We start from the raw sequence: 18215 nt of genomic DNA, 5'->3' as shown, positions 1-18215 counted from the left end.
CCGGAAAAAAGCGGCGGACATTTTTCTTTAAATGCCGCGGGGGATATTTAAATATCCCCCGCGGATTTCCCTACGACGACTGGTGAAATTTACATGCCCCTTCCGGAAAAGGGGCCAGTGTAGACGTAGCCAAGATGTGTAGTTTGAGTCAAAGGTATTGAGCATTTTCCCTGTTGATTGTCACAGAGCTTCTGTCAGGAGTCATGTCCGTACGACCCACTGGGTTAATTAAAGGCTGAAGGATCATAGAATCATAGAATACTAGGACTGGAAGGGACCTCGAGAGGTCATCGAGTCCAGTCCCCTGCCCTCATGGCAGGACCAAATACTGTCTAGACCATCCCTGATAGACATTTTTCTAACCTACTCTTCAATATCTCCAGAGATGGAGATTCCACAACCTCCCTTGGCATAGTGTTTGACTATCCTGACAGTTAGGAACTTTTTCCTAATGTCCAACCTAAACCTCCCTTGCTGCAGTTTAAGCCCATTGCTTCTTGTTCTGTCCTCAGAGGCCAAGATGAACAAGTTTTCTCCCTTCTCCTTCTGACACCCTTTTAGATACCTGAAAACAGCTATCATGTCCCCCCTCAATCTTCTCTTTTCTTAACTAAACAAACCCAGTTCTTTCAGCCTTCCTTTCATGTTCTCTAGACCTTTAATCATTCTTGTTGCTCTTCTCTGGACCCTCTCCAATTTCTCCACATCTTTCTTGAAATGTGGTGCCCAGAACTAGACACAATACTCCAACTGAGGCCTAACCAGTTGCTGCGGCAGTCAAAAAGGCAAATAGAATGTTAGGAATTATTAAGAAAGGGATAGAAAATAAGAGACAGAATATCTTACTGCCCCTGTATAAAACTATGTTATGCCCACATCTTGAGTACTGTGTACAGATGTGGTCTCCTCACCTCAAAAAAGATATTTTGGCCTTGGAAAGAGTTCAGAAAAGGGCAACTAAAATGATTAGGGGTTTGGAACAGGTCCCATATGAAGAATGGCTAAAGAGACTGGGACTTTTCAGTTTGGAAAAGAGGAGACTGAGGGGGGGATATGATAGAGGTCTATAAAATCATGAATGGTGTGGAGAGGGTGATTAAAGAAAAGTTATTCATTAGTTCCCATAATATAAGAACTAGAGGACACCAAGGGTATATCTAGACTACATGGCTCCATCGGCGGAGCCATGTAGATGAGTTTACCAGACACAGGAAAATGAAGTGGCGAATGAGGTTTAACAGCTAATACAAATTAAGGGCTTTACTTCGAACTCCCATCAATTTCCAAAATGGTGACCACCCGGGAACATGCTAATGAAGTTTAACTCCCATGCTTCATTTGCAATTTCGGTCGCCTTCGTTAGCCTCCCTAGTTTGAATTAGGGGGCTAGTGTAGACATACCCTAACTGGACAAACTTTAAAAACCACAAATAGTCTTGGGGACATGAGCTTCGTTGAAACGAATCAGACTAGTTGATAATCAAGTCCAGCATTAGCCTCCAGACCTTCTATTTCAAAATAAGACAAATTCCTACTAAAAGTGTACAATCCTGCACCAAGAAGGAATAGCCCCTTTCTGACTGCCAGGAGTCTCTTCTGTAAAACGTGTATTAAATCTCTTTCTTTTTCTAAAAAAGGGAGAACATGCTTTTTGCAAGATACTGAGCTGATCCTCAGCTCCTGAATGATACCAATTTGCACCAGTGGTGATGAGTTCTGTCAATATAAATAACACCTTTCTTCAACCCTCGTTACACTGATGAAGCTTCATTAGCTGCTACAGTAAGATGTTTATGGCTGTGCTATGCATTATACAATGTATTTATACATGCCTCAGAGCTGAGAAAGAAACCCTGGATATGTTTCTTAAGACCTAATGGTTTGCATCCTGTCAAAAAAAATGGCTGACAAGAAATGCATTTGTACATATCTTTCTGCTCATACCTGTCTAGGGAGATACAGCACAGGTGAAGGATTGATGCTGTGGTGAGCAGGACATCTAGAGATGTTCGGACCAGGCAGAACATCTCTCCATAAATCCATTTATCCTGAACCAGCTCAATGGCTCCAAAGGGCATCACCAGCACAGACACCAGCAGGTCCGCAAAGGCAAGTGAGACAATGAAATAATTGGTCTTGATTTTCCTACAAGACATATATTTAGAAAAATCAGTGGGGATGCTTAGGCAATGGGACTTCAGCTTTCTGCCTTCTGCCCCAGCAAGTCTCTGCAGATCTCTGAAACATGCTCATGGCCTCCCAGAGGGCCCTGGATAACCTGGTTAAGAACCACTGTCTTCAGGTATGTCTACACTGAGTCAGAGCAATGACTGTGGGACATACACACATATACCTATCCTAACTTTAATCTAGCTAGTGTGAATATAATAGCAGAGAAGCCGTAGCAGCACTGTCCAAGCCCTCGCGGGACCCACGGTATGTACTTGAACAGTTAACCTGTGCTGTTATGGCTTCCCTGCTATTGTCTGAGCTAGCTAGATCAAAGCTAGCTTGGCTATGTTAGTAAGTGCTGCAGTCTCACCTCTAATTGCAATATAGGTGCGCTCTTAAACACACCCTCTTCTCCTTCCCCTCCTCTCAGTCCATACGGAAAGAGGGTCTAGCAACTTGCAAAGATTTATAAAGAAAAGTCATTTTGTTTCTAGATTTGAGGGCCAACTAACTGTTCATCAGGTTCCCTGAAAAACTGCAGCCAAAGTAGGATACAGAGACATCATGGTAACAACATAAGGGTATGTCTAGACTACAAGCCTCTTTCGAAAGAGATCATATAGATATCCACAAGACTTTTGAAAAAGTGATCAGCTGAGAGCACTCAGGCAAACTGGACGCTCTCTTTCGAAAAAGCCCTGTTTGCGTTCAAGAACGCCTTTTTTCGAAAGAGCTCTTTCAAAAAAAAAAAAAAAGGCTTTCTTCCTCAGCTATGTCTAGACTACATCTCTCTTTTGAAAGAGGGATATAAATTAGACAGATTGAAAGTGCAAATGAAGCATGGATTTAAATATCCCGTGCTTCATTTGCATATTTGTGTCCGATCGCTGTTTCAAAATAGGGTATTTCAAAAATGAAACTGCAGTATAGACACAGTTCTTTCAGGAAAAAAAACCCTTTTTCGAAAGATCCCATACTGCTGAAAAAATTAGGAGTACGGGATCTTTCAAAAAAGGGTTTTTTTTCAAAAGAACCACATCTAGACTCAGTTTCATTTCTGAAATACCTTTTTTCAAAACAGTGTTCGGATGCAAATATGCAAATGATGCACAGAATATTTAAATCGACGCTTCATTTGCACTTTCAATCTGCCTAATTTACATCCCTATTTCAAAAGAGGGATGTAGTCTAGATGAGCCCCTCATAAAATGAGGTTTACTGCTGTTGAAAAAACTGCCACGTTCTTTCAATTTAATTTTGAAAAAAATTTCTTTTTCAAAAAATCTATGTAGTCTAGACATAGCCTAAAAGGCCTGAGCTCCAACTACCTAATAGGAACTTCTGTAGTGATAAGGTGGAAAGTGTGGGACTTCAGGAAATGAGTTGGTGACAACACTGTGCTTGAATAGCTCCTCCAAGGCATGCAGGACAGGTGGAAGGAGCGGTTGGGGGAACACTAAGAAAGAGACTTTTGTGAAACATTCAAACTTTCCTCAGCACTTTTAGTGCGGCCCACAACCCAGTTAAAGCTAACATGCCGGTATCAGGATGGGAGCTCTCTGAAGCTGATAGTCAGATGAACAGCTAGTTAGCAGGTTCCCCAGTTATTAGGTTAGTATGGGAAATGCTCTGCTTAATATACCTCTGCCCTGAGTCTCATTAGATTACATAACCTGCAGCTTTATCACAGAAGCAAAGTCCTCACATATAATTTGTTTGTCCCTTTGGTAAACTGTGTACTATTAGGCAACTGTTCTTCAGGAGAACTAATAGGGTACTCTAATTTTATTACCCGCACATTAATCATTATTAATCTGAATTTTTATTTCTGTTTTCTAAGGAAGACAGTTGAGAAAGATAATGGCTGCAGGGTTAGACTCATTGGCAGAGCTGTGTGAAATCTCAGGGCTGGAGCAGCAAGCAGTACAGCAGGTCAGGGTAGAGCTGCATTAGCAGAGCTGAGGCAGGTGGGGCTTTGTTGGAAGATATGTGGACTTGAAGTGCTTTCATTCATGTGCACTGAGGTGCATCTGCAGACTCCAAAGGCTATAAACTATCACTAGAGTAACCACATCTTGGCAGGGGGTTGGGTGCCCACATGTTTTTTCTAAGATGGGTGCCTCTTTTCTTTAGGTCCTTTGAAAACCTTACTGTATGTCTCATGGCTTCCTGATAACATGCTAATTGTTACAGAAAGGCTCATGCTCCCTGCATTTTTCTGACGCGTTTTGTGAAAAAGGAACTGGAATAGGAAAGTAGGGTTGCCAGGTGTCTGGTTTTGAACTGGACAGTCCAGTATTTGAGCTTTCTGTTCAGGAAACAAATTGAGAAAATATAAATGTCCGGTATTTTCTAAATAAGATGTAATGTAGATTGTGATGTCATGTCAAGTATGTCCAGCATTTTTGTTGAAACCATCTGGCAACCCTATAGGAAAGGTAAGAACCTGCAATGCTTCTCCATAGTGCCCCATATGGCTTTCTGCAAGTGATCTATTTGTTTTTGGTGGCTGGGGTGCTAAAAATATAGTACTTCTACATAGCAACATTATTTCGAAATAACTGGTGTTATTTTGAAATAACTTAGTCCACAGCTACACAGCAGGCAGTTATTTTGAAATAATGTTGATATACTGTCAAACTGGAGGACTTCTTGCTCCGACTCCTATAACCCTCATTGTCCGAGGAGTAAGGAAAGCCAGAGGAAGAGTGCTCTATTTCGAAATAAATGCTGTGTAGACACTCCCTATTTCAAAATAGACTAACCGAAGTGTTGGAGTATAAGCTTTCGTGGGCAAAGACCCACTTCCTCAGATGCAACTGACGAAGTGGGTCTTTGCCCACAAAAGCTTATGCTCCAACACTTCAGTTAGTCGATAAGGTGCCACAGGACTCCTCGCTGCTTTTGCAGATTCAGACTAACATGGCTACCCCTCTGATATTTCAAAATAAGCTATGCAATTGACGTAGCTCAATTTATGTAGCTTATTTTGAGTTAAGCCCTGCTGTGTAGACATACCCATAGTGACTGGATAATAAAACAATCACACTTCTGCATTGCAAATCTGAGTCCAGACACAGTGAAAACAATATCCAAGACTGACTTTCCTGTGACCACTGGGAGAAGGAAGGTGAGAGCATTTTTTATTACAGTGTTTTATGTTTTTAGTTGTGTGTTGTTGGCTTTGTTCCCTCTACCCCTTGCAAGTTACATGGCTCTGTCCTTGTAAAATTCTCCTAAAGCAGGAGACTGAGCGGGCTTGTATGTCGGCTCACCTGAGCTGCCTGTCTCTGCATACAGCTACCATCACCAGCAAGTTCCCCAGGATGGCCATGAGTATAACCGCCGATATGAAGGTGAGCAGGGCAATCTTCTCTGCCACACCAAACCCCTCAGTCGAACTGGAAACCATAAAAAGAGAATGCATCAGAGGAGGGTCTTCAGCCACAACATTAAGCAAATAACTTCAGGTAGATGCATTTGTTTAAACAATTCTTTCTGATCACACTTTTCTCTGAAATTTGCCTCTCTGCCTCAGCAATAGCTGTTGAGGGTTTTTTTGTTTTTTTGGGTTTTTTTGGGGGGGGGGGGGAATATTCAGGCCCCAAATCCTTCAGCTTTGCATTTTATAATATGTACAAATGAAAATGTCTAAATTCTAGTTTATGGAAATTATATGGGACATGTATGTGTTCTGGACAGGTGAGAGGAAAAATTTATACGTAAAATATCTGCAAATTTTCTGTCTGCTCTTGTTGACCCTGGGACTAAATAAATTGATTACAAAGGACTAATTTTTAGGTGCTGAATTTGAAGACAAAAAGGCCCAATTATGATAGGTAAGTAACGGTATTCAGTATTTTATGAAAATCAGGGAAGTCGAGTACAGCTGGCTTCATTTTTTCTTTTTTTTTCTTCAGTAAAACTATTTTTTTAATTGAAAAGCTTTTTCTTTTTTCAAAAATTTCAGTTCTTTCATAAAAACTGAAAACTGGCTTATAATTTTGAAATTTTGAATTTACACACTGTTTTTGCTCCTTTTTTCCCCACTGAATATAATAGAATGAGTGATGTCCATGTTGTTGTTATTTAACGTTTTGCTATTGTTATTTTGTAATTTTCAAAAAGTTACTAAGTAGAAAAAGGAAAAAAGGAAAAATCTGAAGAAGGGTTAAAATACTTAACCCTAGACATGCTTAATTTTTTTATTAATGGGGGAAAGTAAAGGAGAAAAATATGAAAAGTTGATGTTTCAAAGATTCAAATATCGGAAATTTCAATTTTTTTAAAAAAATATAAAAATGTAAAAAAAATGGGAAAAATACAGATTGTTCTGTTTTGAGCCCTTCAGAACAAGATCAACATACTGAAATATTTAGTGAAATTATTTTTTCATTTTTTTTTAACCTACTCTCCTACATATCTACAAAAAGTACTTAAAATCTAAGACATCCAGAACTATTACATACTTTTGAAAAGGACAAACAGCATAGCCTCCAGTGGCCGGGACACCAGAGGCAGCAGGGCTAGGGCTTGGGCCCTCCTGGAGCTGGTGCCAAGGACTCTGGGCTGCAACGGGGTCACTGGACGCAGTTTTGTCCCTGGGATCCATCATGCGGTGCAAAATCATGGTGCAACACATATGATTAAAATTGCATTGAAATTTGTCCGTGAAGTAGGGATTTAAGCAGAATGTATCAATAAAATAGTGTATCTTCCTCTAATGTGCAGAAGAATTTAAAATACTTGCATTTTAGTGTTTTTACCAGGAAATTACAGCTGTGCACCCTTAACCCTGAGTTTAGCAGGATTTTGTGCTGAAAATATTTATTAGTATACAAGGGAGAGAGGAGAAAATTTGTCTTGTCTTAATTACAAGCCTTTTGTACTTGCTAGGAAGATGTGTTATACAGTACTCAGTAGAACAGTTGAGGTTAAATGCAATAAATACAGTTCACCAACTTCATATTTGGGAAACACAGACTTTAGTTTAGATTGGTTTACTCACTTATTTTTTTAACCACACCACTACTGGTTATACTCTCCTGAAGCCAATTAAGCTAGATTACAAAACAAGTTCAGAAGAAAGTATTACAACTAACGTTAGGCTCAAAACAACTCCCAGATTCATACCCTCCAGCCTCCCTCCCCCCCCCCCCCCCCAAGATTTCCATCTGACACCATCTATGAGAAAATGTGATGTTGTAGCTTTTAATACCACAGTTTTGTATGCTTTCAGATTGGGGACCTTCAGAGTTTAACTCGCATCAGCCAATTGGCTGCTCCTAGATATCTACAGGATTCCATAGTAAAAGTTCCAAGCCAAACGGAGGCTGCATTTTGGGAGTAACACCAGTGCACCGTGGATGGCAAGTCTGCAGATATTTAGGGGGTGGTGTTAATCCAGTAGGCCTTTGCCTCCTGTCATCACTGACCACTCCAGTACACAGTGTGGCCACAGCAGGAGTACTGCATTCTTTTTGCCCACAGAAGAGACTTTTGATGCTGGTATTATTGAAACCTCTAGGGCAATGAAACCTGAAGTTTTTCACCCTTCTGTGAAAAGGATCAGATTTAACTATAGGTGAGTTCAGCAGGAAAAAAAATTGCCAATTAGGAACTGCAAACCTTTCACAGATTTCCAAGACAAGAATGGGGTTTCTTTAGCACCTGAAGGAAACAGCTCTTAATTAGGGAGATGTCTGCTGAACTCAACACAACTTCAGTGAGGGCAATTAAAGCTTAGAGGATCACCAACATGTGTCTCTTGTTCCATTCAAAAATGTTGACACGTCTCCACTGTAGCACAATTTCAGTTTCATAGCATGTGTTGAGAAACTCTGCTTCCAGCTGCTTTGGGTGTTGGTTCTTGGACAGCTGCTGAAATGCGTGGTTTTATTTTTTCAGTCCCCATGATTATCCTCACAGAGATTTTAATCACTGGCTGCAATTTAGCTAACCGTGTCCTCCTTCACACATCGGCTATGTCTATACTCGCAGCTTCTTGCAAGAGAAATATGCAAATGAGGCTAAGTGTGGAATATCGCTGAACCTCATTTGCATACCTAATGAGCTGCCATTTTTGCAGAAGAGGCTCTTGTGCCAGAAGGAGCTGTCTACACTGCCTCTTCTTGCAAAAGAAAAACCCTCTTGCGCATTGCCGTTACGCCGATTGTTTTCAGGAATACAGCATTGTGCAAGAGGGATTTTGTAGCTCAAGAAGGTACAGTAAAGACAGCTCCTTCTGGCTCAAGAGCCTCTTCTGCAAAATGGCGGCTTATTAGGTATGCAAATGAGGCTCGGCGATATTCTACACTTAGCCTCACTTGCATATTTCTCGTGCGAGAAACCGGGAGTGTAGACATAGCCCTCCTGTCCTCCTCTACCCTAATTCTGAGAGCTCTCATAGCATGGTCAATACTAGCTCCCGGCAGCTTTCTATCTAGGCACCATAAATTCACCAATTCAAAGCTAGACAAATGTTACCATTTACTGCACTTCTAGACAGACAAGACAATTGGTGGATAAGGTAACCAAGCTGATTATTGGAATCTAAACTCCTTGCTCCTTCCTTCTAATCCCAGAGTGCCAGGCCATCATCCATCATGAGTCAGTCATCATATGGATGATCTAAGAAATGGAGTGTAAAAGAGGTCTTCTAGTTCCTTGGACATTCTCCCTCTTCCTACTTGCTTATATTTACATTTGATTTGAAAGAGTTTCTTTACCACAGAAATAAAGATTTTCTGATAGGAGAAAAGATGCTGGTAATTATGACAATTTAATCTGCCTTGTAGCACTGTGCTTTGGAAAAGAACAAGAAAACAGCAAACGAGAATAAATCCTTGTCTGGTGTGAATTATGCAGAACTAGAAAGGACAAGATAATTTTCATCTTTTGGAGATGCACAAAACTCTCTCCCCTTTGTTCAATAATTCCGTGAGTGGCTACTGCACAGCTGGGAAAGGTTATGCAGTTGCCAAATACAAGTATGTTGAGCAAAACTGCATGTCAGAACACCAAGCTTTATTAATAATGTTCCTCAGCACAGGAAGGCACTGTGTATATGGGGCGCGGAGGAGGGGAAAGACAACTTCAAAGGCAGCCTTATAGCTACACGATCACTGGCTGGAACACAGTGGGACTAAAAGCAGCTAGAAACAACGGCATCGCAATGATCAAAGGCACCTTGATTAGGGAGCTGTAATTGTGGCTGCCTGAATGGATTATTCAAAATAGACTAATGGTAGCTCAATGGCTGCATCTGTGAAACAAAATGTCAGGCTACATTGAATATCTTGATACAAAAGATGTTCCTCTTTCTCCTGGGGGAGGCTGACAGTATACAGCAAAGATGATCATGGGTTAATTTATACAGAGCATAGTTGTTCATGGTGCTAGGTGTTTGTTTGCCTTTTTAAGAACTATTTTTTAAGAATTGTCTATTTTATCTATCTCTGTCCCACCTTCATGATGCCCATCATCACGGCTTCGGAGCACTTCTCCAAATTCCGAAGTGTATGTAAGAAGATGTATGCATTCCTTTCTCCTTCTGTCAGCAGAGATAAGGTGTTGGCTGGTCGGTTAGTGCTGCTGGGGTAGGAAAAGGAGGGTGAAAGAGTAATGGGACTTGCATTTTGGACTGAAGGTGCCAATGTTTGCAATTGTTTACTGTCCTGCCCCCACCCAAATAGAGAGGCAGCAGCACGGAGGGTGAAGGGTGCAGGTTATGATGGCGTGTTGGGGTTTCCCCATCTCTTGCACCCCCGTAGTGGCACGAACAGACTCCGCCAGCCAGTAGGACTGAGGGAGTTTATTACTTCTCCAAGATACAGCACAGCACAGATGCAATCTGGTTACAGGAACTGGGGCTAGGAGGCCTCAGGGCAACCCCCTTGAGATGGGGGGTGGCTGGGCCCTACAATCCCAACCCCCTCCCTAGCCCCTTCTCCCCTGCTTCCCCAACAGAAACTGACTCTCTTCCAGCCCTGCCCCCCAGACAGGGGTTGGTCTCCACCTTCCTCCCTTTGTCTCTCTCCCTGGGAGGCAACCTGTTGGACAGGTTGTGAGACCCTGCCTAGTGACTGTGACCCTGCCAACTGTCCTGTTGGGCTGTGCTACAAATAGCCGCTAGTGGAGGTCACCCACTGCCCAAGCCCAGCAACTAGCAAGGCACCACCATGCCACACTGGGTTATAGAGCAGATAGCACGCCCCCACTATGTCACAGCTGTCACCCCTCCGAGAGCGAATTGAGCAGGGTCACTCCGCTTGTGGCCTGGGGAAGTTCAAGTCCCCTGCCCGGGAAAGCCACAGCGGGGACACTGGCGCTCTCCTTGGCTCAGGCCAGCCGGCGGCAATGCCCTGCAGGAACTGGCTTCCCCCTGTCCGGTTGCTGCACAGCTCTGGAGGGAACGGCCCGGGCCTGTCTTCTGTGGCCGTATCAGCCCTTCCACTGCCATTGAGCTCTGGCCCGGGTCTCTCTGGCCGGCCCACGAGCGCAGCAAGCCTTTCCCGGAAAGCAAGGACGTCTTCCACCCCCGACGCTCCATCCAAGGAGGTCTCTCCCTCCCATAACTCTCTCACCAAGCCCAGGGGGTCCTTTCCCCCTCAGCACCCCGGTTCAGTCTGGGAGAGCCTGGCAGATCCTCAGTGTGCCTCCCCACATGCAGAGAGCAGGTGGGGCAGGTACTTGTCCCAGTCCTGCGGGTGCCGGAGCATAAAGGCCTCCAGCATCTGCTTCAGGGTCCCCTGGCACCTCCTTACCAGCCCGCTGGGCCGGGCGCCATATGCTGGGGCCCAGGTGAGCTGGGCCCCGTGCTTCTCCCATAAGCACGGGAGCAGGACCGACATGAAGTGGGATCCCTGGTCTGTGAGGACCTCCTGGGGGAACCCTACCCTGCTGAAAATGACCAGCAGTGCGTCTGCCACTGTGTCTGCCTCAACAGAGGGCAGAGCCATGGCCTCGGGGCAGTTGGTAGCAGTGTCCATGGCTACCAGGATGTGCTTGTTCCCCGTCCGGGACGCCTGGCCGACAGGCCCCACTATCTCTATTGCTGCCTTCCAGAATCGCTCCTCTATATGGGGTAGGGGCCCCCAAGCAGCTTTCCTCCCATCTTGGGCCTTCCCCCCTTCTGGCAGGAGTCACAGGACTGGCAATATCACTGCACGGCCGCAAATACCCCCAGCCAGTAGAAGTGTTGGAGCAGCCTCAGCTGGGTGCGCTGGATCCCCCAGTGGCCCACAAAGGGGATGTCGTGGGCCAAATACAGCAGCTTCCGGTGATACTTTTGTGGGACTACCAGCTGCCGCTGGACCCACTCCCCCCCATGCCCTCACCTTCCTGGGGGGAAGCCATTCCCGGAACAGGAATCCCCGCTCCCACAGGAATCTCTCCTGGCCATCTCTCCCCAGGGGCTAAGCTTTGCTGAGGCCAGCCTGGTCCCTCAGCCTCTGCAAGGAGGGGTCTGCCTGCACCTCAGCCTGGAATTCAGCAGCTGGGGCAGGGATCAGGACCTGTTCCCCGCCCTTGCCCAGGTCCGGAGTCCCAGCCTGACTGGACCCCATGTCCACTGGGATGGGACCCTGAGCCCCCTGCAGGGGACTCTCACTGGCTCTGGCTACGGGTGGTGACCAGAGTCCCGTGGGGTCCGTCTGGCCACTCCTCTAGGTCACCCTCCATCAGTACCTCCATGGGCAAGTGCCATCCTTGGCCCCCCATTTCAGATGCACCCAGGCTATGGGCACCTTAAATGGGGTCCCATCTATGCCCCTCAGGGTCAGCTGAGTGTTAGGTACCATGTGGTCTGGGGCTATTACCTTGGGCCGGGCCAGTGTCACCTCCACCCCCCGTGTCTCAGTAGTCCATCACCTCCCTGCCATCCACCTGCAGGGGCACGAGGCACTTGCTCCACAGGCCCCCACCCGGTACACGGAAAAATCCGCCTCCTGAGGGTCAGATCTCCCAGGGGAGGTGCACTGAGCATCCTTCCCCCCGCTCTGAGCTGAGGTTTGCCTTCCCCCAGCTCTAGCCAGTTAACCATGGGAAATCCCAGGTCTTGGTGCTTGGTGCACTGAGCCCTCTTGTGGCCTTTTTGCCCGCAGCGATGGCAAGTTAGGTCCTGCAGGCCCTTTTGGGCCAGCTCTGCCTGGGCCCTGGCTGGTTCTTGGGGCACCGATGATGGGTCCTTGTCTCTTGGGCTCGCCTCGTAGGTGATTCTCTGTTTCTCAGCTGAGAACCGGTCTCTGCGCGATTCCCTCTCTCGACGTGATTCCCATTCACACCCGGACCAGCTCTCCGTGACCTCATCCGCCAGTCTCCCGGTCTCCTGAGGATTCTCTGATCTTCGGTCCTTGACCCAGAGCCTCAGGCTGGGTGTGCATGCTTCATCATGATCAGCTTGTGCAGGTCCTTTGCGGTCTGCGCTCCGACCCCGGACACCCACTTGTGGCAGGATTGCGCCAGGCGGGAGGCCATATACACATAGGTCTCCCATGGCCCCTCTGCACCCCCCGGAACTTCTTCGTGTACGTCTCTGGGGTAAGCCCAAACTTGTGCAGTAGGGCCTCCTTGACCCGTTTGTAATCACCTGGCTATAGGTCCTCCAGCTGATTGAGCAACCCAGAAGCCTCCTGGTTCAGCATGGGGATGAGCTCTCGCAGCCAGTCAGCTGGGGGGACCCACTGCAGTTCACAGGCCCTCTCAAAGGAGCTGAGGAACCCATCTATGTCACCCTCGTCCTTCAATTGGGCCACCATGAGCTTCTTCAAGCATATGGCCGCACTGGGCCCTTGGGGCCCCTCCCCACTCAGCGCAGCCAGGGCCCTACTGCTTCTCCGCTCTGCCATGGCCAGCTCATGCTGTCGCTGCCTCTCTCGATCCTGTACTTCCAGTTCCTTCATCTGCAGCTTGATCTGCAGCCGCTGGAGCTCTGTTGGGCTGGACCCTGCCCTGGACGAACTGCGGCTGGCACAGCTTCCCTGGGAAGCTGTCCCATCTCCACAGCAGGCTTCAGTTCTCCGCCCCCTCTGGGAGCCTGAGACACTTCCGGGGGGGGGGGGAGGGGTCTGGCTGCTCCCCACTGGGACAGGGTCCCGGCCCCGTGGCTGGTCATTCTCTTCCAGCCGGGCAATCAGCTGGGCCTTGGTCACTTTTCTCAAGGGCACAGCCTCTCTTCTCTGCACAGCCTCACCAGGTCTGCCTTCAGTAGCCAGGTGTAGGCCATCTCCCTGCTGGTCCCCACAGTGCGGACTCACCAGTCTAGTGCTGTAGCACCCCACGATTCCCAGAAACCACTTCACTCTGCCTCCAGCACGCCTGGCTCTAAGGCCCTTGCTTCTACTGAGCCTTGACACTTGCTGCTGGAAGCTCCATCCACGGGGTGCAGTGCATCCCGCCCCTGACACCAGTGTGAGGGCGCATTGGGGTTTCCCCATCTCCTGCACCCCCATAGTGGCACAAACAGACTTTGCCAGTCAGTAGGACTGAGGGAGTTTATTGCTTCTCCAAGATACAGCACAGATGCAATTTGGTTACAGGAACTGGGGTTAGGAGGCCTCAGGGCACCCCCATGAAGATGGGGGGTGGCTGGGCCCTAAAATCCTAGCCTCCTCCCTAGCCCCTTCTCCCCTGCTTCCCCAACAGAAACTGACTCTCTTCCAGCCCTGCCCCCCAGACAGGGGTTGGTCTCCGCCTCCCTCCCTTTGTCATTCTCCCTGGGAGGCAACCTGTCGGACAGGTTGTGAGACCCTGCCTAGTGACTCATCCGCTGTCCTGTTGGGCTGTGCTACAAATAGCCGCCAGTGGAGGTCACCCACTGCCCAAGCCCAGCAACCAGCAAGGCACCACCATGCCACACTGGGTTATAGAGCAGACAGCCCGCCCCCACTGCATCACAGCAGGTGAGAGCCGATACATGCGGGGAACTGACTTTTAAGCCTGCTCTCTGCACATGCTGGATCCATGGATCTGCCTCCCACAGAGGCAGCAGGGGAAACAGGCAGTAACTGGAGCTTGGGGCTCGCCGTATACAGAGGCTGCTCCATGGGATGCTGGAGCAGCTTCTGTCTGTGGAGAGCTTGGGCCTCTTGCGGACAAGGTCTGCTGCTGCCACACACTGCTGCCTCTGTATCAGAGACAGCAGGTGGGATCTGGTCTGCACAGGGAGCTAACCTGCTCCCCTCATGGACTAGCTCCACCTGCCACCTGTGCTGCTGCCTCTGTTAGCAGGAAGCTCCCCAGGCATGCACTGACTGCCCGCCCCGCCCCCACAGAGTTTTTTAGTAATTGTGTAACAGCTACAAATTTCTGACATCATTACTGCACGTGCTTTTTGAATCTATTGTCAAATGGGAATATTTGTTAATTATGCAACTACAGTCATTCAAAGTTCTTAATAATGCAAAAAGTGGATTTGGATGTAAATTAAAATAAGTGGTCGGGCATAAAATTGTTTTTTGTTTGTTTGTTTTTTCCAAGTCTGAACTTTTTGCCTCTTAAGCATGTTTACTTGTTTTAACACTGTTGAGATGGATGAGTTTGGTCTTATCAGGGAATGAGATTCAGACAAAATGATTATTGGTTAGTAAGAATACAGAGGCCTTGCTAGGAAAAAAAAGTGAAATGTGGATGCTGACTGAATATATAAAATCCCACATAGAAGGAGATACTAAAACAATACATTGAAAAAGCTCTTATATCTAGTTATTTGTGTGGGCTGGGTTTTTGTCTTCTATAATTATTTTTGAAGCTCTGTTCCTAGTTTCTTGTAAATATCCTAGCTTTTCTATATGACACATATTTTACCTAGCAATTAAAACACATGGATTGGTCATGTTGACTAGACAGCTGTATTAACAATAGCATTTCTCCACCAGCTTTTATTATACATGTTATCTAATGGGCTCCCTGCTATTATAATGGTTCAGAAGGTTAAAATCTTTAAGTCATTCAGGCGCCAGTACCGCATTGGGAATCTCAAGCATGCATGCACACTCTTCTCTTCTGCTTTGGATTCAGTGGGGGCACTTTACATGTACAGGACTCTATGCTAGCAAAGCTTGCAATGTCTTCCACAATGAATCCCAACTGATATCAGGGTCTCCTTGCACTAAGTCATTGCCAGGATCAGGTTATGTGAAATAATTACAGCTGCACTTCCTATCCAATGTAAGACTTGAAGAAAATAAAAGATGAAATTCATGTGATTTCTGCAAACACAAAAGGAGAGAAAGAACAATTCCTGGGATAATAGAGCGCAGCAGACAAAGTGGCTACGTCTACATTGGCCCCTTTTCCGAAAGGGGCATGCTAATTTGACAGGTCGTAATAGGGAAATCCGCGGGGGATTTAAATATCCCCCGCGGCATTTAAATAAAAATGTCCGCCGCTTTTTTCCGGCTTTTAGAAAAGCCGGAAAAGAGCGTCTACACTGGCCCTGATCCTCCGGAAAAAAGCCCTTTTCCGGAGGATCTTTTATTCCTACTTCAAAGAGAACCCCCGCGGATTTCCCTATTACGACCTGTCAAATTAGCATGCCCCTTTCGGAAAAGGGGCCAATGTAGACGAGCCCAGTGAGGGTACGTCCAGACTACATGCCTCCGTCGACGGAGGCATGTAGATTAGCCAGATAGGCAGAGGGAAATGAAGCCGCGATTAAAATAATCGCGGCTTCATTTAAATTTAAATGGCTGCCCCGCTCTGCCGATCAGCTGTTTGTCGGCAGATCGGGGCAGTCTGGACGTTCCCCTGTCGACAGAAAACCCTTTTGTCGACCGCCCCGTTATGCCTCGTGGGATGAGGCATAACGGGGCGGTCGACAAAAGGGTTTTCTGGCGACAGGGGAACGTCCAGACTGCCCCGATCTGCCGACAAACAGCTGATCGGCAGAGCGGGGCAGCCATTTAAATTTAAATGAAGCCGCGATTATTTTAATCGCGGCTTCATTTCCCTCTGCCTATCTGGCTACTCTACATGCCTCCGTCGACGGAGGCATGTAGTCTGGACGTACCCTGAGGGACTGGAAGGCAACAGGCAGCCATTTCAAAACAGGAGAGGAAAGAACTGGAATCACAAGAAGAAATTATTATGGAACTTGAGAGAAGGGTAATGGACATTAATAAACAGCACATACATATGACCCTCTGACTCACTGAAGATGATGAAAAGATTAAGGTGTGGTTTTGGACTATTTTGACCCAGTGAAAATAATTGATTTCACTAAGCTATGTCTAGACAGCACCCTTCCATCAGAATAAGCTATGCAATTTGCGTAGCTTATTCCGAGTCTAGGTCGAAAGAGACAGCACCAAATTTCAAACTAAGGCACTATTCCAACAATTCTTTAACCCTCGTGGAATGAGGGTTACAGGGACACCAAAAAAGCGCGCCCGCTATTTTGGGAAATAGCAAGAGCGTTTAAAGATGCAGTGTTGCTATTTTGGGATACTTCCGGCATCCCGAAATAGCGCTGCAATCTAGACATACCCAGAGCTTAAAGCTTCGGGAGAACATGTAGACTCAGATCTTTTTTTAAAAGAGCCCTGATTTTGTGCCCAAGATCTGCAGTTGCATTTGACTTAAATATTTTAATATTAACATGAGCATGCAGTTATTTGCATCCACAACTATTCCCAGGAACAAAATCAGAGAGTGAAGGGAAATGCTTTTTGAAATTGGGACATGTTCCTTTATGAGTAAACTAACGACCTGTGTCTCAGCGCAGGAACATTATAATAGAAAAGTAATTCCTTGGCCTAGATACATCTGGCTCTTACTATGTATACTCCTTTCCTACCCCCAAAATATTAATTAGAGGTCAGCATTAATTTAGCACAGTATGTTTTCTGCTATGTGGTATCCTATTGAATCAATTACAGGCAGTCCCCGACTTACGTGGATCCGACTTACGTCGGATCCCTAGATACGAACGGGGTGAGGCAACTCCCGCACATGCTCAGCAGCATTCCCGGGGCTCGCTCACCTGGGTCCTAGGATCCTCCTCCTCCTCGGGCCGGCTCCGACTGGGGTCCCGCAGAGCTGCCGGGCAGAGGAAAAGTGCCTCCCCACGCCCGCTGCCCCCCCCCCACCCTCCTGCCAGCAACAGGCTGCCCCCTCCCCTGAGCAACAGGCTGCCGAACAGACAAAAGCAGCCTCTCTGCCCCTCCTCCCCTCTATACATGCCGGGCTCCCGGAGCGCAGCGTCCCGGGGGCTCGCTCACCTGGGTCCTAGAATCCACCTCCTCCTCCTCTTCGGCCGGCTCCAACTGGCCTCTGCCTGCAGCAGCTGGCCACAGGGACAGGGATCCCGCAGAGCTGCCGGGCAGAGGAAAAGTGCCTCCCCACGCCCGCTGCCCCCCCCCCGCGGTCTCGCATCCTGCACGCCTCCCCCCCCCCTGCCAGCAACAGGCTGCCCCCTCCCCTGAGCAACAGGCTGCCGAACAGCAGACAAAAGCAGCCTCTCCGCCCCTCCTCCCCCTATACATGCTGGGCTCCCTGGGCAAACAAAGACTCCACCAAAACAAACAAAGTGCTGGCCTCATTGTGTTAGCAAAAAAAGGACCCTCCTCCTAGAACCCTGGGTGGTGTGTGGAAATAAAGCTATTAGCTCAAAGCATGGTGCAGAGCTGTCTGGTATTTGATGAGTTACTCCTTTAGTCCTGAGTTTGTCACAGGGACAGAAATAGATGTGAAATCTTCTGAACAGGGGAACAGACAGCAAAACAAACATTAGAGGGGAGTTAACCTTTCCCTATGCTATCCAAAACTAAAAAAAATGTTTGGCTAGAGTTTCCCCTACAATATGTACCAGTTCCGACTTACATACAAATTCAACTTAAGAACAAACCTACAGTCCCTATCTTGTACGTAACCCGGGGACTGCCTGTACATATTTTCATGAGTTATACAATCTGAGCTATTCTCCTCCTGTTTGTGCAGATGGCAGGACCATATCTAATGGTTTTTAATGAATTTCATATTTCACTTCTGTTTTAGAAACAGATTTGGATGAATTGAATTATTGACAAGGCACAAACAAATGATTT

The 18215-nt window shown here is 46.9% G+C and overlaps 1 protein-coding gene across 1 annotated transcript in view; it reads right to left on the bottom strand.

Annotated features, from left to right (window-relative positions):
- The window catches only part of HTR4 (5-hydroxytryptamine receptor 4), a 308882-nt gene that overhangs the window by 155693 nt on the left and 134974 nt on the right, over positions 1 to 18215 (bottom strand). Inside the window, exons 4-5 of the mRNA XM_006138098.5 lie at positions 5448 to 5573; positions 1945 to 2145 (exon numbers count right to left, since the gene is read on the bottom strand). Coding sequence (XP_006138160.1) covers positions 1945 to 2145; positions 5448 to 5573 — 327 coding nt within the window. The remainder of the gene's footprint in view (positions 1 to 1944; positions 2146 to 5447; positions 5574 to 18215) is intronic.

Source organism: Pelodiscus sinensis, chromosome 16 (genome assembly GCF_052426305.1).
Source record: "Pelodiscus sinensis isolate ZL-2025 chromosome 16, ASM5242630v1, whole genome shotgun sequence".
Classification (NCBI taxonomy): Eukaryota; Metazoa; Chordata; order Testudines; family Trionychidae; genus Pelodiscus; species Pelodiscus sinensis.
Note: the sequence above shows the minus strand (reverse complement) of the source record. Positions and strands in the feature narration are given on the sequence as shown.